Below are 19067 nucleotides of genomic sequence, written 5' to 3' on the forward strand. Positions count from 1 at the left end.
ACAGCAAACAGAGGGTTGAGTTCTCCCAAAACACAGCTCACATGTCTGAGTGGAAGTGCCCAGTTTTATAAGCTTACTTGTGTTAGAGTGTGTCGATGTGTGTGTATGTGCGTGTGTGGCCATCTCACACAAAGAGTGGTGATGTGTGTCAGCCAGACGGAGGTGAAAGGTGACAGAGTGCACAAGAGCCACCAGTTGCTAAGCGACATTTCACCACCTTCCCTTCACCTCTGCTTGTTCACTGCGTTTATTGTGGTTTGTGTCTTTCTCCGATTTGAATTTTACTCGAGGCTGAGTGTGATTTTGAGAGAAATCAGATACATTTGGATGGTCTTTGTTTTCCATGCTGATAAGTTGTTAGTTAGTCTATTTACTGAGCTCTAATTACCTGCATTCATCGCTTGTTTGTGAATACACCACACAGTGCCTTTACAAAAGAACAACCGCATACGAAACAATACAACCATAGATATTTAACACATGCATACACAAGCATGAACTTATCTGCTTAATTTGCATGGACGTAATATTAATTTAGCCATTTTGTGATACTGGTAGTGTGATGAAGCACTGTGACTAACGTTTATTGGCACACAACCTGAGTGAGGTCAACTTCTTGGGGATGCTTTGGCGGGTAATTGGCCATGGCTGCTGATTGGCAAAAACTGCACCCTTCCCCATTCACTCGGCTGTTTAGGCTGTAATAGACTTGGCCTGTGTGCTCTTTGCACCTGTCCTGCATTAAGCACTGCGGAAAGAAGAGCAAAGAGAGAGATAGAGTGAAAAAAAAAAAGTAGTCAGAGGAGAGGAGATAGAGGAGGTAAAGGCAGTAACTCCCCTCCTCCTCCTTATAGCACATGCCAGATTTTGTCTGTCACAGCAGAAAAAAGTGCTTCTTCCTCACTCATGCTATCCCCACTGTGTTACCCTTTCATGCCCTCATCGCATCATTAAAACTCAAGGGTGTTTGTGTGCACATCTTTGTGTCTATTAAAGTGTGTTTGTGTGTGTTGAGGTGTGCTACAGTAGCAGGGGGTGTGTGCTTTTGACTTCTTTTTTCCCTGCCTCCCTTTGGACAGTTACGCTTGCTTAAACAGCTGCGCACCTTGTTTCCCTGCTGTCATCCTTTCCATCACTTCTTCCACCCACCCCCGCCTCCCCGCATAACCTTGACCCACCGCCCACTATGCAAGAAACACAATGCTTTTTTTTTTTTTTCGTCATCCTACATCTTTGTCATTTTCAGTCTGAATTTGAATTCACTATTATGCACATTAGGATTTTGCATGCTATTAACTCGAAGTATTGCTTGTGCAACTGAGGTTTCATGGCTGTGTCAAATGAAATCGCCCAGGGTTATGCTAGTATCTGTAGAAATTACATCAATATTGTACAGTTCATTCAGTGCCATTGCAGGTAGTAGTGTGACCTGAAAAGAGAGTGTGGAGGTGGTGGATGTAACTTTCACTTTCTTTCACACAGGAGATCGACTGTGATTCATGTTTGCCAATATTACCTGCATCCGCAATCTTTCCCTAAACTTAACCGTACTGTAGCTGCCAGGTGCAGATACTGTAGAAAGAGAATTTTAAAAACAATTGTCCAGTTTTGACATTTTGTCTGCATCACTCATTATTCCACCTTGTAGTATCATGGATCATGGTGTTAACATTCTTCCTGTCTTTATTCACTCATTTAGCTGTTCCTTAAAGACAGACTTTAACATTTTTGATTTCAGTTTTATTCATCATGTATTGTATGTGTTGAAATCCTTTCATATACAAAATGTCCTTGACTATGTATAACACTTGATATTATCAGTCTGTAGCTGTAGTCCATGGTTCAAGCTATAAATTCTGAGGGATATTTTACTAACAGAAAAAAGTCTCAGCGTGTGATAAGTTGTCGGTGAAGAAATAGAGCCCACTAAATCCAGAATGTCAAATGTCTCCCTTTAATATACCATCATCCTTCATTGTAACGTCTCCCTCACATGCATTTTCCCTGCCACATCCCTTCCATCTCACGCTTTTTCTTACGGCATCATCCTGTCATTGCTCATTCTGTCCATCTTGTCACCCCTGTAAAACTCTTGCTCCACTCATATGTTGCCTCTCAACCCCCTCCCACGCAGTACCCCTTAACACCATCCCCCCGCTCTCCCTCTTTGCCTCAACGCTCATTCCTTCCACTTCACCCACTTTGCCATTTCTCCACCTGCCTGCTTCTCACTCGTGGTCCTCTCCTAGGCTTCCCTTACTCCTCCTCCTCCTCCTCTGTAATTTGAGGCCAGTTTGTACAGTATCTGAGCATCTGCTCATGTATCGTCTTTGTTTTGGCGAGCACATGGGCGGCAGACAGCAAACACTTCCTGCGGTTGTAACGCCTTTCTTTCTTTGTTCATTTAAACCTCTGAACAACATGTTGAATCCGTCCTTTTTTCTTTTCTCTTGTCCCCCAGTCTCAGTCTTCGTGCATCCAGAGAGTGTCAAAACAAGGAGCGCTTGTTGGAGCAGAGGTTCCGCACAGCCCTGAGAGACTTCCAGCAGTGGCTGGTCAACGCCAAAATCAGCACCGCCAAATGCTTTGATGTGCCACAGAGTGTCACAGAGGCCTCCACTGCTCTGCAGAGGATCCAAGTAAGAGATATCTTTTGTTCAGCCCTTACTGACACTTCACACCTGTTTTAAACATTGATATTAAAACATTGGTCATGTGCAGTCTTTACAATGATGGTTTTTTTTTTGCACTGCACATTGCAGATGTCATTTCAAAGTCACACTTTGTTCACCCCATTTAGTTTTTGCTGCTCACACATAGTTTTTTTTCTGTTTATTGCTGCTGGAAATTTGAAATGCATCACCTCCTGCACGCCAGAGTTTTCCCAGGACAGACCTACCAGACACAGAACAGCAAATATACAGATTTAATCAGATTTTTGCTGTATTAGTCCGGGATAGAAAGTCATAGAGTTTTTATTTATTTGAGTGAAAATGTCATTGTGTGTCCAGTTTTTCTGATAGAAGAATGATTTTTTAATAACTTGCTTTATGCTGCTGAACTGGTGCATGGACGATAAATAATAATAATACTCATTCATAATCTCATGTCTGAGAGCCACCACCCAGCTGGGCCATGTAGTCCTTTTACTTGTGGTCATTATCTAGCTCCACTGAAGCAGTGATACTTTTAGAGTGAGTAGCTCATGATAGTGGGGTTAAGGGAGTGTAATTTATTCACTTACATAACCCAGATGTTTTAGCCTGTTGAGGGAACGAAATCATCTTGTCATAAAAGTGTTTTTGTTTTCTTTTGCCTGTGCACTGTAACCACTCCTGGAGAAGCTTTAAATCATCATGCACGCTAAATCCACAGTTGCTATTTGCAAACTATAGCTACATTTTATTTTTTCCTGTATGCTAAAGATTGGTACCACGAAGAGAAACAATGTAATAGTTGAAGAATAAATCCGCTTTCAGTGGAAAATTGCTCAAGGGTATGTCTGTATTGACATGCCCACTGTTGAGTGTCCTCTGGTGGGCTTGTCGGAGTGATGGGACCTGCCGTAGGCTGGATAAGCTGGAAGTGGGCCCATGGCCAAGAGGGATGAGAGAAAGGTCCACAGCGGGGTCTCTCTGCCATTCTCTTCAAAATATCTCATGTGTCTCTCTTTTGAGAAGTCTCTGTGTCTTTCTATGGGAAGCTGGCAGGTGTAACAGTCTGGCAGCCACTTTAGAGCACCCCGGGCCCTGGCTAAGAGTCAGGTGCTTGTCGGTTAAGGTAGACGTCCCCACGTCCCTGCACCAGACAGTTAATTACCTCTCAGACACCTGACCATGTCGACCACTAGTGCTTTGAGCTGAGTCTTATTCTAAGTTGGTAAATCTACACTTGTAAAGCGCAGAACATTTTAGGTTTTAGTTCAGTGGTAGTAGTACACGTGATACTCGATTTATTTGATCCACAGTCATGTGGTCACCGAAAAGAGCCGGGTCACAACAGAGGGCCAGGTTATTTGAAGAGATTCGTTTTCTGAAAAGCTGTCAAAGAGGGGACGCACTGTGTAGGAGTTTTTGTCTGTGCTTGTTCAGGAGTTCCCTCTGAAGCTTTGAGGATGAGAGCGAGTATATGGCAGCAGAGGAGACAGAAATACAGAGGCAGTGATGTTTTATTTATTATTGACTTGGTGAGGAATGTGGAACAATGTTTCCACATGGCTGACCTCCAGGAGGGCCAGCCCGGGAGGGGTGGGGGGCATCCATTGTGTTACGCTTAATTGGTGGTATAGAGTTACACTGGCAGGGGGAAAATGGTAGCAAGTGTGAAAAAGACAGTGAATGAACGCAGAAGAGAGAGAGAGAGAGGGGGAAGTAAAGAGGCAGGGAGATGAAAAGGGACAGAGAAAGAGACAGACTTTCTATGCTTGTGTGCGGCTGTACTGTACTCAGTGTGTGTGTGTGTGTGTGTTGCGCTGTAGTGTGTGTAAGTGATGTGCTGACTGCACAGATGGTGGAGTAGTCCCTGCTGCGCTACTGTCATCAGCTCAGCTCTGAGGGAGGGGTGGGTGTGTGTGTGTTTTGTGGGTGGGTATGGAGGAGCTATGTAAAAACCAACATATTTCAGGCTCACTGCCTTTCCTTATCTGTGATTGCCTCCCAGGGTCACCCCCCCCACCCCCCCCTCAGCCCACGCATATGGAATTAGTAATGACTCAGTCTAATTACTGCTTTTGACAGTGTAAAGTGAGACTCTGGCACACCGAAAAAAAAATCTGTGTCTATGGCCATATTGGTTTCAGTTACCCATCAGCCATTGCATCAGAAGTGGAAGACAAAAAGAAGTTTGAGGTTGTCATTCAGTCCATTTCTTTCTTTTTTTTTCCCCTCTCCTTTCACTTTCACACCCTCCTTCCTTTGTGTATGTGTATGTGTTAAATAGTCACAGTCCCTTTGTCTTTGTCTGTGTATCCCCACAGGAGTTCTTGAGTGACAGGGAGCATGGCCAGGCCAGGCTGAGTACAGTAGGAGCCAGTGGGGAGCTGCTGATGGCTGTGGTGTCCAGAGACAGAGTGGAGGGGATCAAGGCCAAGGTGGCGAATGCGAGAGACGACTGGAAGAGCCTGATGAATAACCTGCAGATGAGGGAGGATGCACTCAAGGTTTGTTAACTTTTAACTTTTGTATGGATGCTGCTTTCCATGGTCTGCCCTGGAAAAGACAATCTGGATCTCAAAGGGACTATATGGTTAAATAAAGTTTAACTCTGTGGTTTGGATGTTTAAATGAATGCAGACTTAGTACTTGTATACAGTCTATGTCCATGTTTTTGTTTGTTTTCCTGCTCTCTACCTCTTTATTAACATTGTTATGGTACTGATTTGGTTTAATTAGATTTATTGTGTATATAAAGTATTTTAGAGGGTAAACAAATAGAGATACCAATGTGGATTTGATATGCAACTACAGTCTGAATTTCATTTTAGCATTAAAATGCTTACTTTTCCTAATTTTCTAATAACAAACAAACAAACGTATAACTGCTTTTCTAGTTGTATTTGAAAAATTATGTATCATATTTCCAGAACCTGCAGTCCCAGATGACAGAGTTTGAGGCCAGTGCTGAGCCTCTGCAGGACTGGCTCAACAGCACAGAGGTCAGAGTTCAGGAGAGCAGTGCCCGGCTACACGACCTTCCTGCCAAAAAACAGGAGCTCAGCAAACTGCAGGTATTTTGGATCCGTGAGTTATGATTCCACCCTGTCTGGGGTTCATTAACCTGAAGATTTCTGGTTCCTCACAGCTGAACACCACAGCTCTCTTAAAATTACATTTCCCCTATAATTTTTGTGGTTATTCATGTGGCCAGCTGTTAATTTTTACAGTCTTTTACAGCCACTCCTTAGGCAATATGTTTCACAATACATCAGGACATTTTAATCCATCCTGTAGGATCCATTTTCTTTTAAATTACATTATGTCATACTGAGAGTGCACCTTTTACAGTTCTCTCCTCAGCTGCTATCACAGACATTCTCTCATTTCCTCTCCTCACTCAAGTAAACCCTGGCATTACACCATAAATTGAATATTAAGTAGATTTTCCAAGGACACTAAATAGTTGTAGCTCTCTATCAGATATAGATCCCTAAAGTACAATCTGAAATCAGCTGGGAGAAGAGAAGGACCTAATTACATTTGTCAAGCACCACAGGATCAAAATAGAGCAGCGTCTTGACACAATAGTCAGAGGAAAAGTCCAGAAATCTAATTAATTCTCCTTCTGTCACAGCTGAAGCGCTGCGTGGCTAAAAGGCCCTTTTCAGGATGCGATAACAGCCTCTGCCATGTCTGGCAGAGACAAAAAAGGAAGAGAGGCACGGAGCGTTAAAAAGATAAAACTGACAAAGGAGAGAAAAATATATCAAGCCCATCTCAAAGCTCTGCCCTTATCATTGTTGCTATTTTTGTATTTACTCTGTCGCCTGCTGTAGCACTTCTCCTGGTTGCCTTTTGTCTGGCCCTGCAAGCAATTACATTTCTCCCCCAGCACCTGAAGTACAATACAATACATGCAGGCTTCAGTGTCTGAACCTGTGTTGGCAAAATCCTCTTTACTTTTTCACATACGTACCCCCCCCGTCTTTGCATTTATTTTATCAGGCTTGTCTCCACTCCCTATGCTGTGCTGTGGTGTCTAACTGAATAACCATATTTCTATTTAAAAACGAACATCAAGTGAAATACTGCTGATGCTCTTTTTTTACAGTGTTCTTTTCCCTTGTCTTTATCCGTGTATTTTGATGTGCTATTGTCGTTCTGTCTCTTCTTGTGACATGTTAACACAACCCTGTATCCCTCCTCCCTTTTCTGTCTCCGCTTCCATGAAAAACACCATTTTTTTTTTTGTTGTTTTTTTTGTTTTGTCATTTCATTTTCCCCTTGACTCAAAATTTTATGGTGCTTACACGCAACCATCCTTTCCAATCTGTCACTTTTAACCCCGCACTCCCAACTGTGCTCCCCTACATCCTATTTCTCCTTCATCCCTACTCTACCATCTCCTCCTCCTCCTCCTCCTCCTCCTGCTTCATACTGGCCCAGTGTGTACTGGAAGAGATAGCGAGTCGGGAGGCAGAGCTGGGCAGGCTGAGGGAAAGAGCTCACCGTCTATGGGAGGGACAAGCAGCTGGCAAGGGCTTCGTCCACCGTGTATCCCAACTGTCAGCACAGTATCTAGCCCTCAGCAACTTAACCAAGGTAAAACCGCCCCCACCCTGTAACCCCTGTGCTCCCCCTCTCTACTTATCTGTGTCTCTGTCTGAGAAATGCTGCAGCAAGCTGAGATGTGCCCTGCTTGATTCATGTATTGTTACAGGTAAAAACTATGGAGCCTTTTATCCAGCCCATGTTGTTTAATGTTGTGCTGTGTAATTTGCTGTGTCATGCATTATTCCCCAGTTGCACATCAGCGATGTTCGCTGTTGCCTCGTGAAAATACGGCATCCAAGAGTGTCTCTATATCCAGAGTAAATTACCCGAGTACAGTAATCTTTCAACAAAAGGTCTTCATGGCGGTGGCCTCATCAGCGTAAAAAAGACCAAGGCTGCTTACCTTTGTCCAATGAAGCACTTCTAAAATGCCAGAACTGAAATGTGTCAGTGCTCGAGAATCTGACCTTTTTGAAGCTCTCATTAGATTGGTCACACTCTCATGATTAATTTGGTACAGTGTAGAACAAAACATTACACTGACCACCAAGCACCGTTCTCTTACCTCAGGACAGTGAGAGTGCCCCAACAATGATGAATGGGATTTATTTACTTTGCCGCCTAACTAGTGGAGCGCTATTTTTAGGTCCTCTTCCCGGCCAGACATGGAAACAGGAATGAAATCATTTGAAATTGCCCCTTGTAGATTGTTATTGTAGCTCTGCCTGTCTCCACCCTACAGTTACACAGATGCTGAAGATGTACTGTGCTGTAGTGTGTGTGAGGGTGGGAAAGTCTCTAGAGACGCTTGTGAGGGAAAACAAGAATGTGATTTCAAATACAAAACGAACAATATGAAGATACTGTTTTTGTGCACCGGAAAATCGCTGCAAAGTTGTAAGGCTTGAAAGAGTGCGTTTACAGTGCTGTGCTCTGATTTTTAAAGGACAAAGCCTCCAGGATTGAACGTATCGTGGGGGAACACCGCCTATTCTCTCAGGGTCTTAAAGAGCTGCAGGACTGGGTGTGTGAAGCTCAGAGGGTCCTCAACACTTGCATCTCCACCACCACTGACAAGGGCGTGTTGGAGGACCGGATGTTACAGCTGGAAGTAAGGGGGGAGACTACGGGTGTGGGATCCCTTACAAGAATACACCATGATTTTCAGCGATTGGGCTAAGGAAACTCTCATTGTCTCAAAATCAGGTCTTGGAACAGCTCTGATACTTAAACGGTCCATAGTCATGTCCAACTTTACACCCAAACACAAATACAGTACAAAAACACATTGAGTGGGCAGGGAAATCTGGCGTCACATAAAGAGACATTGTATTTAAAGGTCTAAAAGTAAAGACTACAATGTTCATTCTTGCCCTGGATAATAAAGGTCAAGATAGTGCAGTAATGGTCAGTTTGGGTTTTTGTGATGTGTAACCATACCAATGCAGCAGATACAAAGGGTAGAGCTACAGCAGCGTCTTTACACTGAGGAATAATTCAAATTTTAGTATGGAGCACCAGACCAACAGGAACACATACTGTAGATTGTTGGTGATTATCAACTAATTACCTGCTCTCTTGAAAACCTTGATGCATTTCTTTGTCTGCAGGCTTTACTGGCTGCACGTCAGGAAAGGGAGATCCAGCTGAAGATGCTGCTGACGCGGGGAGAAGCTGTCCAGAGAAACACTTCGGCCGAGGGCGTCCCGGTGATTCGCAAACAGATCCAGGACCTCAAGGACTCATGGGATTCCCTGCTCTCTGCCTCCATTCAGTGTAAAAGGTTGTGATCATGACCCGATCAATCTGTCAGACAGTTGATAAATGGGGCAGGGAACTGTCTAGTTTCACTTGATGGATTTTAGTCAGTTGAAAGGTTAAAGGGACAATTAAATTAAACTGTTTGCATCTGTAGGAAGCATCTGTGTGTGTGTGTGTGTGTGTGTGTTTTTGTCTTTGTGTGTTTGTTGCCTGTGTGTTAACGTCATTATGTTGATTTTCACAGTCAACTGGAGGGTGCTCTGTCGCAGTGGACCAGCTATCAGGAGGATGTAGGTCAGTTTTTGTTGTGGATGGACCGTGTGGAGGAAACACTGAGCTGCTCAGACAGACAGTATTCTGAGATGAGAGACAAGACCGCCAACCTGGGAAAGACCAAGGTATCATCTTGCTAATAACAGCTGGCCTTCAAAAAGCCTTTGATGTTAAACTCTACTTTGCTGTTTTCTGAGACATTTACACTTATTTACAGAGTCTCCATGTTTATCCAGCTTTTCTTTATTTTTAATGTTCTTCCAAAAGATTTGGCACACCACCCAAACATTTATATCCCCGAGCCTCCCAGTGGAGATAGATAAACAACAGTGAGTGTGTGCATGTGTTTTTATTTCACTCCAGCTTCTCTATGAAGAAGTATTGAGTCACAGCAGTCCTCTGGAGACCATTGCCACAAAGGGGTCCAATATGGCTGAACACTACACTACCCAGCAGGAGGTGCAGCAGCTGCAGTGTAGATACAACACCCTCAAAGAAAAGGCCAAGGTACTTACCCACAACATACGGTTTCATTTTTTCCTCTGCAGGCATTTGAATAATGAATGATTGTTCTGCCTCTGCGCTTGCGACAGCCAGGGCTGGAGGCATTATGTTTTCGGGGTGTCCGTCCATCCGTCACTTGGACTCAAGGATGAACTGAGTAGGTCAAAGGGCAAGCGCACGGTGACCTCACAAAACATGTTTTTTGGCTACAACTCAAAAATGCATGACACAATTTAACACAAATGTCAGGATAAAAGTATAAAGTGATGACATTTTCTATCCAAATGGTCAAAGGTCGACTTCACTGTGACATCATAATGTTCTGCAAAACACTTCGGGCCAGTATTCAATGCTGTAACTCAGGAAGGGGAGATTGTGACCATGTATCCTACAACTTAGCAAGTTGGTGGAGGCATACAGCCGCAAGGGGGTAATTCTACTATTGAAAATGTTTCTCTGAACGCCTACTTCATGTTGTTTTATAAATATCAATCATATTCCCACAAAAGTGTTTGCGTGTGTGACCTGTATGTTTTACATTTTAGTAACTTCTCTAATAATCGTTTAGAATTCATTACATATTTTATTTCAATGTTTTAATATAAAGTCAAAGACCAAGATAAACAATGTTGTCATTCTTTTCAGTTTCAAATCTCAGTAATGAGGCAAAGTTTTATAACTGCACTTTCAGACTGCGCTTTTGAATATTGTGTTCTGCTTTACGCTCCACTTCTCTTAATCCTTTACATTTTTGTGAGTTACATAGTGTAAAAATTATTGTTGTTATTGTTTGTGATGACAAAATAACACTATCCTGTGCTCCTATAATATTTAATGGGTTCCTGTAATGTCTCCAACCTGTTGTTTTGCAGAATGCAGTCAGTAAGGCCAAGGGACTAGTGCTGGTCCATCAGGAGTATCAAAGGGGGTTACATATGTTTGAGGACTGGCTGGAGCAGGAACAGGCCTCACTCGCCTCCTTGTCCCATCCAGAGGGAAACGTGGATATACTGGAGAAGACACTGCAACAGCTACAGGTATTAATACTGTGGGGCGATGTTTTCATGAACAGAGTGTACAAATGTAAGGAGATTTTCCTCTGATTATTTTGTACTCTTATACACAAAACTGACATCCGATCTCTCCCGAGGCTAATGCATAAATCTTTAACACCTGGCCCTTTTGGCAACTGAACCACTTCAGATTCTTCAGTCACATTGTTTCTGCTTGTTCCCCTCGTAGCTCCTGCAGGATCGCTGCTCAAATGGCCAGTCTTTGCTCTCCTCTGTGCTCACCAGCAGAGAGAGAGTAATCCCTTGGGGTATACCACAGATCGAGGACCGAGCCCTGGACACAGCTCAGAGAGAGTGGGGGGCCTACCAGGGCCGTCTGGAGGAGACTCAAACCCAGCTGAATTCCACACTGACCAGACTGAGGCAGATGGGCCAAAGGTTCCTGAGCCTGGCCCAGTGGCTGGAGGATATGGAGAGGGTGACAAACATCAGACGTCATCGGAGGTCAGACAGAGCCAACAAGGAGACTCAGCTGAAGAAACTCCAGGTCAGAGAGAGACATGGTTTTGTGCAAATGGACTTTAATTTCATATAAAATATGCGCTCTAAATACGACAGATGCAGCGATTATACTGTAGACTACACGGACACTTTAATAAAAGAAGAATAACAAAAAGCTCACCCTTTACCTACAGGACTTCTAACTAAATTCCAGTGGCTTTGAATAAATCTTTGAGCTGTCTTTGATTAAGATTACTCTTTTTGCAGTCAGTCATATCCAGACATCTCAAAGCAACATACCCACCTGTTTACTGACGCAAAACTCAACTGCAACAGTATCCAAGGCAAATAGATTTTCTCTTTGAAAATTAAAAGTTATGAGGTATCCCGGGGCCTAGCACCGCAATACATAACTTTTCTAACTTAAGCATACACTCCATTCACAGCATGTGTTTGAAGGAAAACAGCAGTGGACAGAGTATTTTCCTGCCGGGTCTCCTCCCTCAGGAGCACACTTCCTGCCAGAGTCAGGATGTCAGACAGTCTCAGTGTTTTCCTTCCCGGCATTTAGAGGGATACACTAACAGGCGCACACGCACGCACACACATGCACACACATGCACATAGACCAATTTCCCCAATATCTTGATGTTTGTGATTTAATGTTATATTTCTTTTTTTTTTTCTCCAGTGTTTGTTGATATTTTATGTTTCTTTTAAAAAAACTTTTATAATTTTCACTGGAGTTAACTAAAATATGATAATTCATACACATCTCCATGTCCCTTGTGAACAGGGGTGTCTCGAGGCAGTGCTTGCTCGGCAGGGAGAAGTCGATGGCCTCTCGTCTCTGGCGCAGCAGGTTCTGGAGGAAACCTACATCAGTAGTCGTGTTAGTGTTACCGCCACCCAGCTCACTGCCCGCTACCATTCTCTGCTGCTCAACATACAGGTAAGACACACTGTCGGCTGTTCAGTGACTCATGAGGTCATACCTGTATATGTATTATTAATTTGATAAATTCTCCCAGTCTTTACAAACATAACTGTTTTTGTTTGCAATAACTACTCTTGTTATTTAGAATCAGTTTTTCCCAAAAGACAGACATCATGTTCACGTGTAAGCGAGACTCACTTTACCTGTGGAAGCGCGAGAGTTTAAGAATGAAAATTACAAGTTCCCTTTTTTGTTTATGTTGACATCTATGTTCAGACTAATCTATATCAAATACGCAGCTGTTCATGGTCTATTTTTTTGGCAATTAAACATAGGAGCCAGATGTGAGATACCTCTTAATAGTGTCTGTGGATAGAAGTTTGAATCCTCCTTCTTCTTTCATTTTTTCAAAGCTTACAAATGTTAATTACAGTTGTATAAATATTTTGTGACATATTCTGGTTTTCTGATGCCATACAGCATGTAGAAGATACAATTACCCGTGTTATCAGCTAGTTATACTTACTCACTGTAGTATCAATGCTGAACAGTACTATTTATATTATTATATTAACAATGCTTCTGGTGGTCAGGAAGAATAACTTAAAACATTGCTGCCGGACAAATACAATACTGAATTTCCTGTCTACCAAAGATTTTCCTGTTCAAGACCTACCTGTCATCATGAGCAGCAGAATATTACAGGGTTTATGAAGGGTTTTGTTCAGGGAATTTTAAGACTTTTTAAGACCTTTTAAAAAAAACACATAAAATGCAAGTTAATATCTGCGTCATAATCATATTGGACAAGATATGTTGAAACATTGAAAGGGGCAATGGCCTGGTATTATTTAATATTATATCATATTTTTTCAGTACTACCTATCAGTATATAACATTAATCCATTACGACATTAAAATGATTGATTTATTTAAGTTCATTTAAATCTGACACTTGCCCATTGTGAAAAGGATGAGCTTCCTAGCTACTGAAGTTATCAGTTAGTGACAGTGTCTCCTATAGGTCTAATGGTGCTGACTGAAACTATTTTTTTTTAAAGGGGTGAACAGCACAATTCACTGCTGAAACAATTGCACTTTTTATTTTATAAGTTTATAGCGTCACCAGCAACGCACAATCACATACAAAAACATGAACACGCGATGAAAATGTGAATTTGTGTGTATTGCCGTCGGGGTCTCTGCCTGCAGTGCGCTTTTTCACACATGGTTATGCTCTCTCACCATGGAATTCACTCCAGTGCAACTTTGGTCCTTGTTTCTGTAACACCCCATTGAAGTAGCTTTTGGAGTTATGCCTGTGAGCCCAGCCTGTGTTGCTCTGTATACTCAGATCTAGCCTCTCTATTTGTCTGCTCCTCTGGGGGGGACTAAAGGAAAATCAATGGGGCTCCTCTGGTCTGGGGCTAAGGCTGTAATTAAACGCTACAGAAGGCAATCTCACACCCGGCACCAGGAGTGGAGAAGCTTTGCCTGCACTGCATTGATTTTTACACCTTCAGTAACACATCTGAGTATGTGTGTGCATGTGTGTCTCCCTGTCACTCCCTCACATGGTTTCTCTGTCTCTGTTATACCACACCCCTTCCTTCCCCTCTCAAAATTGACTAAAGCGTGCATATACTTAAGTCATGCCGATACACATGCACGCAGACACACAACATCCCTCGCCTACCATGGATGTCTGTGATTATTCTGTGTGAAGTGGGGGCCATATGGGCTTGAGGTGGGAAGCTATTACCTCTGTCTAGTCAAAAAAAGGTGTGCACTCAGCACTATCAGCTAATTGGAGGTTCTCACCACAGGATTTGCAAGTTGAGTGAATAATGTGTCAAACCTGCAAGAAACCCTCTCCATCCTCATGGTGTTATTGACTCAAAATCTCAGTCAAGTGGATAATGCGTCAAAAACATAAAGCCCCTCTCCACCTTGTTGTGAAGCTATTGACATTCAGGAGATGAAAGAGAAAGGGGGGAAACAGATATTTTCTGTTTTGATGGCTGATCAGAGAGATTTTGGTCCTTGGTGGCCAGTGTTACACGGCTGGGGCACATCTCACACCTTAAAAGGAAAGAAATTCACTCCATGTTTCCTGGTTATTCCCCTGACTTTAACAACAGTTCTGACCTCAGAAACAAAAAGAAAAAAAATTATCCACCTTCATGTTCATATGATGAAATAATATGAGGATATGATAGGGGTACACCCAAGTAATGACTACATTATATTTAAATTTTTTTTTATTTATTTTGCTATATATATATGCTATATATATATGCTATGCTATATATGCAATATATCAGTCATGTGGTTAAGTCTACAACCAGTGAGACCATATATAGGCTACAGGGGTTTTGGAAAAAAATCTAATAATAGTGACTGTCTCCATGAAACATCTTTTGTCAGCTCTGCAACTGAATGAACTGTATATACACCATATATTGCAATAATCCTTTAAAATCCTACATTTATTTAACTTTTCCTCTGACCTTTTGTCCAATAATGTTTCAGGACACCATCAAGCAGCTAAAGGAGGAGGTGAAGAGTATTGAAGAGGCGGAAAATCTTTGCATGTCATTCACTGACTGGCTCAGCTCGACTCAGAAAAGCTTCACGGTGTTAACGGATAGTTCTGAACCTCTGGACCGGGTCGCCATGGAGAAGAAGATGAAGAAACTAGAGGTATTGATCTATTTACCTAGACGTGTAGTAGATTGTTTGAATTTCACAGTCACAAAGCTCGACCTCCTTTTGTCAGTGAGGCATTTGGATACAAGGTGCAATACTGCGCTTAATATGCGTTCCTGAACAGGTTGCAATAAATCAGCGCAGATGCTGCGAATTACCACAGCAAAATGATGAGTTAGCAAGTCTTTGGTTTATAGAAGAGAAGTTGATCACAAACCCATCTGATACCAATATCGAAGCCAGCAAAACTGTCTGTTTGCAATCTAGTTTTCTGCCAAGCAACATATGGTATCTGCTTATAGCATCAAGTATACAGGTTTCTTTGGCAGCCACAATATGCCTGGCCAGTAGAATATGCATGAACTATCTGGAAAACTAGCAAAGCAGTCAGTCTACCTTTAATATTTGGATAGTGCTCTCACTTAAAGAAACTTGCTTTAATAGCAAAATTGTAAAAGTTTCTCTGTGTGCTCTTTGTGTCAAATGGGCATTAGCAGGAGGAAGCCCTGCTGGAACATGCACAGAGTACAATACAAAAAAAATAAAAAATCGTCCCTAACGTTTATTTGGCACAGTTCGTATTGAGTGTGTAGGGGATTGGACTGTGTGTGTATTGATCGGCTCTTTATGAAGACAAAGCGGGTGCTGCTTTAGAGGAAGCGTAGTAGCAGGGAGAGACCTCCCACTGTGAAGCAGAGGATGAAGAAGCGCCAGTGTCAGGAGCCTGCTGGCACAGACACTGTAATTGATGCAGTGCCCTTACCGCTTCACATCTCACACATACACACACATACACACACTTCTCTCCTCCATCACTCGTTTCATACCATAAAACCCATCCAAAGTACTAACTAACAAGCTGCAGCAAACTCCCAAATCCATGAATCCTCAGTGATTTCTCACATTTTTTTCCACCTCAGTTTTTTTTTTTTTTTTTAATCTATCGCTACATCTCGTTTCTCTTTGTCTTCTTCACACACAAACCCAGAAACGCATTCACAGACACACGCATAGATGTTTACAATAGATCATCTGGTGTGGGCTTTGCAGTAATCCCTGTCTGGGATCGATGCTCTGTCGCTGCATAGGGACTGAAGACATGCTGTCACCACATGTGTCCTTCCAGCACTGCAGATAACACACGAATGCTCCATCGCTTACTCATTCACCCAAAGTGAGATGATTATACATTGACACAAAGACCAGTAGTCAATAGTTGTGTCAAGGGCCATTAGTTGGATTTGCACCTCATTTGATCCTGGGCTGTAACTGTAAAAGCGTGAGTCCGACAGCACTGATGGACCCCATCAAACAGAAATATGCTCTGACTTCATTAAGATATTTGAAAATTTTAGTAATGTAATAAAGTAGCATGGTGAGATATATACATTTTGTCAGAGGGCATCATTTGTCCCCTTGAAATGGGCAATCTTAGTAGCTTTGTGTGTTTAAAATGATTACATTTTCCCACTTTGTCTCCATCCAGTGCATCTTAACCTTTTTATTTCATTTTTCCAAGATATTAATTGTTGTTTTTTTATTCATTCAGTGGTTTTTTTTCACCTTGAGTGCTCTGAAAAGCGTCTCCCACTCACAAGCTCCAGGAAACATTGTAAACAAGGCAAAATGCAAAAGAGAAAAGGCTTTCTCCTTCTCCTAATTAAGCAACCCCTTCCCTTCCCCCATTCAGAGTTTTAATTTCACGGGCACTTCATAAATGTTCAAGGGCATTTCTAAAGTCCCTGTTGCTTTCAAATGCACACAGTCATGGTTTCTCTCCAAAGGTGAAGGTGAATTGGACCACGTTATTTCCTAATTATTGTCATAAATAAAACATGCTTTTGGCATTACAAACAGCAACAGAACAGAAAAGAAATCAAAGTTATTGCTCTTCATAATTTAACCATGAATACTGCGCAGAATACAACGTACAGGTTTTATGGTGCAGTTTTGCTACAGTTCATGCATTCAAGACGGAGAGACACTGACAGCAGAGCCCATAAACTGCTCACAGAGTCACCTTAGCAATGTCCTCCCTCTGTGAGTAGATAATGATAACGATGGACTTGGTTGTCAGTGCTACAGTAGATGTATTACAGTAGATAATGGAGTATGAGAACTCATGCAGAATAAGAAATAGAATCGCTAGTGCTCATCATATACAGCGGGTGCACAAGACACTTGACATGGATAATTGGGGTTGACATGGTACAAGACAGTTTACAGAACAAAGGCTGCAATGTGTGTTCACCAGACTGCGCTGACTGTATTGAGCATTATTGCAGTGTAGTGTTGGCTGCACGTAGAGTAGATATTTAGTGCCATGACATCAAGCAGGTTTCCATCCTTCCATCAATATCCACATTTAACCAAATCCACTGAGTTATTATGTTGTTCTTGATGGAACAAGTGGACGCTGAATGGAGCTGTGCCCAAGTAGAAATCAACAACTTTCAGAGGTTTTAATGGTTCTTACAATAGTCTTGGATCTACAACACACAATATGGAGCAAATCAAATTCTGGATAACTATTTGTGGAGTACTTACTAACTGCCAGTTTCGACACGATCTTACAATTTCAATTTAACATGTAAAGAACCAGAACCACTAAGGAGGATACGCCACAGGGCGTCAGGTGTAAGGTGTGAAGAGCAGATATTTTGTTGATGTGAAATGGAGACAAGGATTCGTACTGAACTGAATCTACTACTAATGGCAATCACCACAGACGTTCTTGTTTTAGTCAATCACACAGAATTGTATGGAATTGCAATATAGTGAGTGTCTCTTATTAAGGTCATAAAGCAGGGACATTGTCATTGTTACTGGAATGATGAACATGCCTGGAGCTTCATATTAAACAGCAAATATGGGTGTGTGCAGACAGACATGGCTCTTGTTATAGTATATATTAAACAGGAGTAGCTGGAGATCTGGGGTTGTTGCACTGTGAAGCTACTCTCTACTCAAGCAATAATAGACTGATGATGAAAGCTAGATGATGTCCCATCGAGTGGAGGTCTGTGTGTGTATGTGGTGTGTGTTGTGGTTGCCCTGGAAACCCCCGTGGCTACTGCTGCCTGTTAAGGTTCCTTATAATTGGGTCCTTCTTTCATATTATTCAGTGTGGTTTCTCCACACCATGACCTCCCAGTCTTCTCCACATCTCACCATGCAGGTGTCAGCCTACCTGATGGGTTCAAAGCCTTTCAAACAAACTGCCAGGCTGGTCCGGGTGACTGGGGCAGCACTGAAGGTGAAGGACAAAGAAATCAGGGATTCTGTGTTTGAATGTTAACCTCAAAGTCATGGCAACTATGATAGTAGGATTTCCTTATTGTAGAGCATATATACTTTTATTTTGGTACATCACTATAGACAAAATAAACAAGCTTTTGCATTTTTTCTTTAACTCAGCTGAGTGTAAAATGCCCCGGCTCATCTTTAGTATAAAGGAATGGTGATAACACTGTAACAGCACCAGGGCTAAGTTGTATTTCTGCTCTCTTTCACCCAGATTCTCCAGTCTGAGCTCCAACATGGCCACAGTTTCCTGAAGTCTCTGAGGGAGCGGGCAGAGCAGGCAGCAGGCTTCCTGGATGAAGCTGGAGCTGAGAGTTTGGGAGGGGAGGTAGAGGCTCGTCTTGCCCAGCTGGAGGAGCTCGCAGGTGGACTGAGGCAGGAGCACAGCTTTCTAGAGCGGGCATTACTTTTAGCCAAGGAGTTCCAGGACCGGTACAAGGCTCAGGCCCAGTGGTTGGTGGAGACCCGAGCTTTGCTTAACACCCCGGTGGAGCCCAAGGCTGAATTGTATCAACGGAGAGCGCAGCTGGCCAAGTATAAGGTATGGCAACTATGTAATTTCTGAGTCCTTCCTTCTCTATCTGACTGTACTATATTTAAATTAAAATAATGAGTATAAAGCCCTACAGGTCATTGCATTAATGCAGCATTCAGTAATTTTGCACTTGGGTGGGTCCAAATGGCAGCAACACCTTACTGAATATTATTAGCTTAATGGAGCACTTGCATGGCTTAGACCATTAACTCTAAAATTGAATATACTTTACATAACTGCTGATCATTTTACAGAGTATACCTTTCCTTTTATATTGATAAATACCCATGGTGTGCTTTGGAAAATGGTTGACATTACATTAG

At 42.4% G+C, this 19067-nt stretch overlaps 1 protein-coding gene across 1 annotated transcript in view; it reads left to right on the forward strand.

The window, feature by feature from the left end:
• syne1a (spectrin repeat containing, nuclear envelope 1a) overlaps nt 1–19067 on the forward strand; it is a 117250-nt gene that overhangs the window by 46492 nt on the left and 51691 nt on the right. Inside the window, exons 55-67 of the mRNA XM_087175262.1 lie at nt 2462–2639; nt 4976–5158; nt 5582–5725; nt 7101–7256; nt 8155–8319; nt 8819–8991; nt 9214–9367; nt 9606–9749; nt 10619–10783; nt 10989–11306; nt 12057–12212; nt 14730–14900; nt 18424–18750. Of these exons, the coding sequence (XP_087031388.1) occupies nt 2462–2639; nt 4976–5158; nt 5582–5725; nt 7101–7256; nt 8155–8319; nt 8819–8991; nt 9214–9367; nt 9606–9749; nt 10619–10783; nt 10989–11306; nt 12057–12212; nt 14730–14900; nt 18424–18750 (2434 nt within the window). The remainder of the gene's footprint in view (nt 1–2461; nt 2640–4975; nt 5159–5581; nt 5726–7100; nt 7257–8154; nt 8320–8818; nt 8992–9213; nt 9368–9605; nt 9750–10618; nt 10784–10988; nt 11307–12056; nt 12213–14729; nt 14901–18423; nt 18751–19067) is intronic.

Source organism: Seriola lalandi, unplaced genomic scaffold, assembly GCF_002814215.2.
Source record: "Seriola lalandi dorsalis isolate HSWRI2012SDOR001 ecotype SW California unplaced genomic scaffold, Sedor1 jcf7180002054438, whole genome shotgun sequence".
Taxonomy (NCBI): domain Eukaryota; kingdom Metazoa; phylum Chordata; class Actinopteri; order Carangiformes; family Carangidae; genus Seriola; species Seriola lalandi.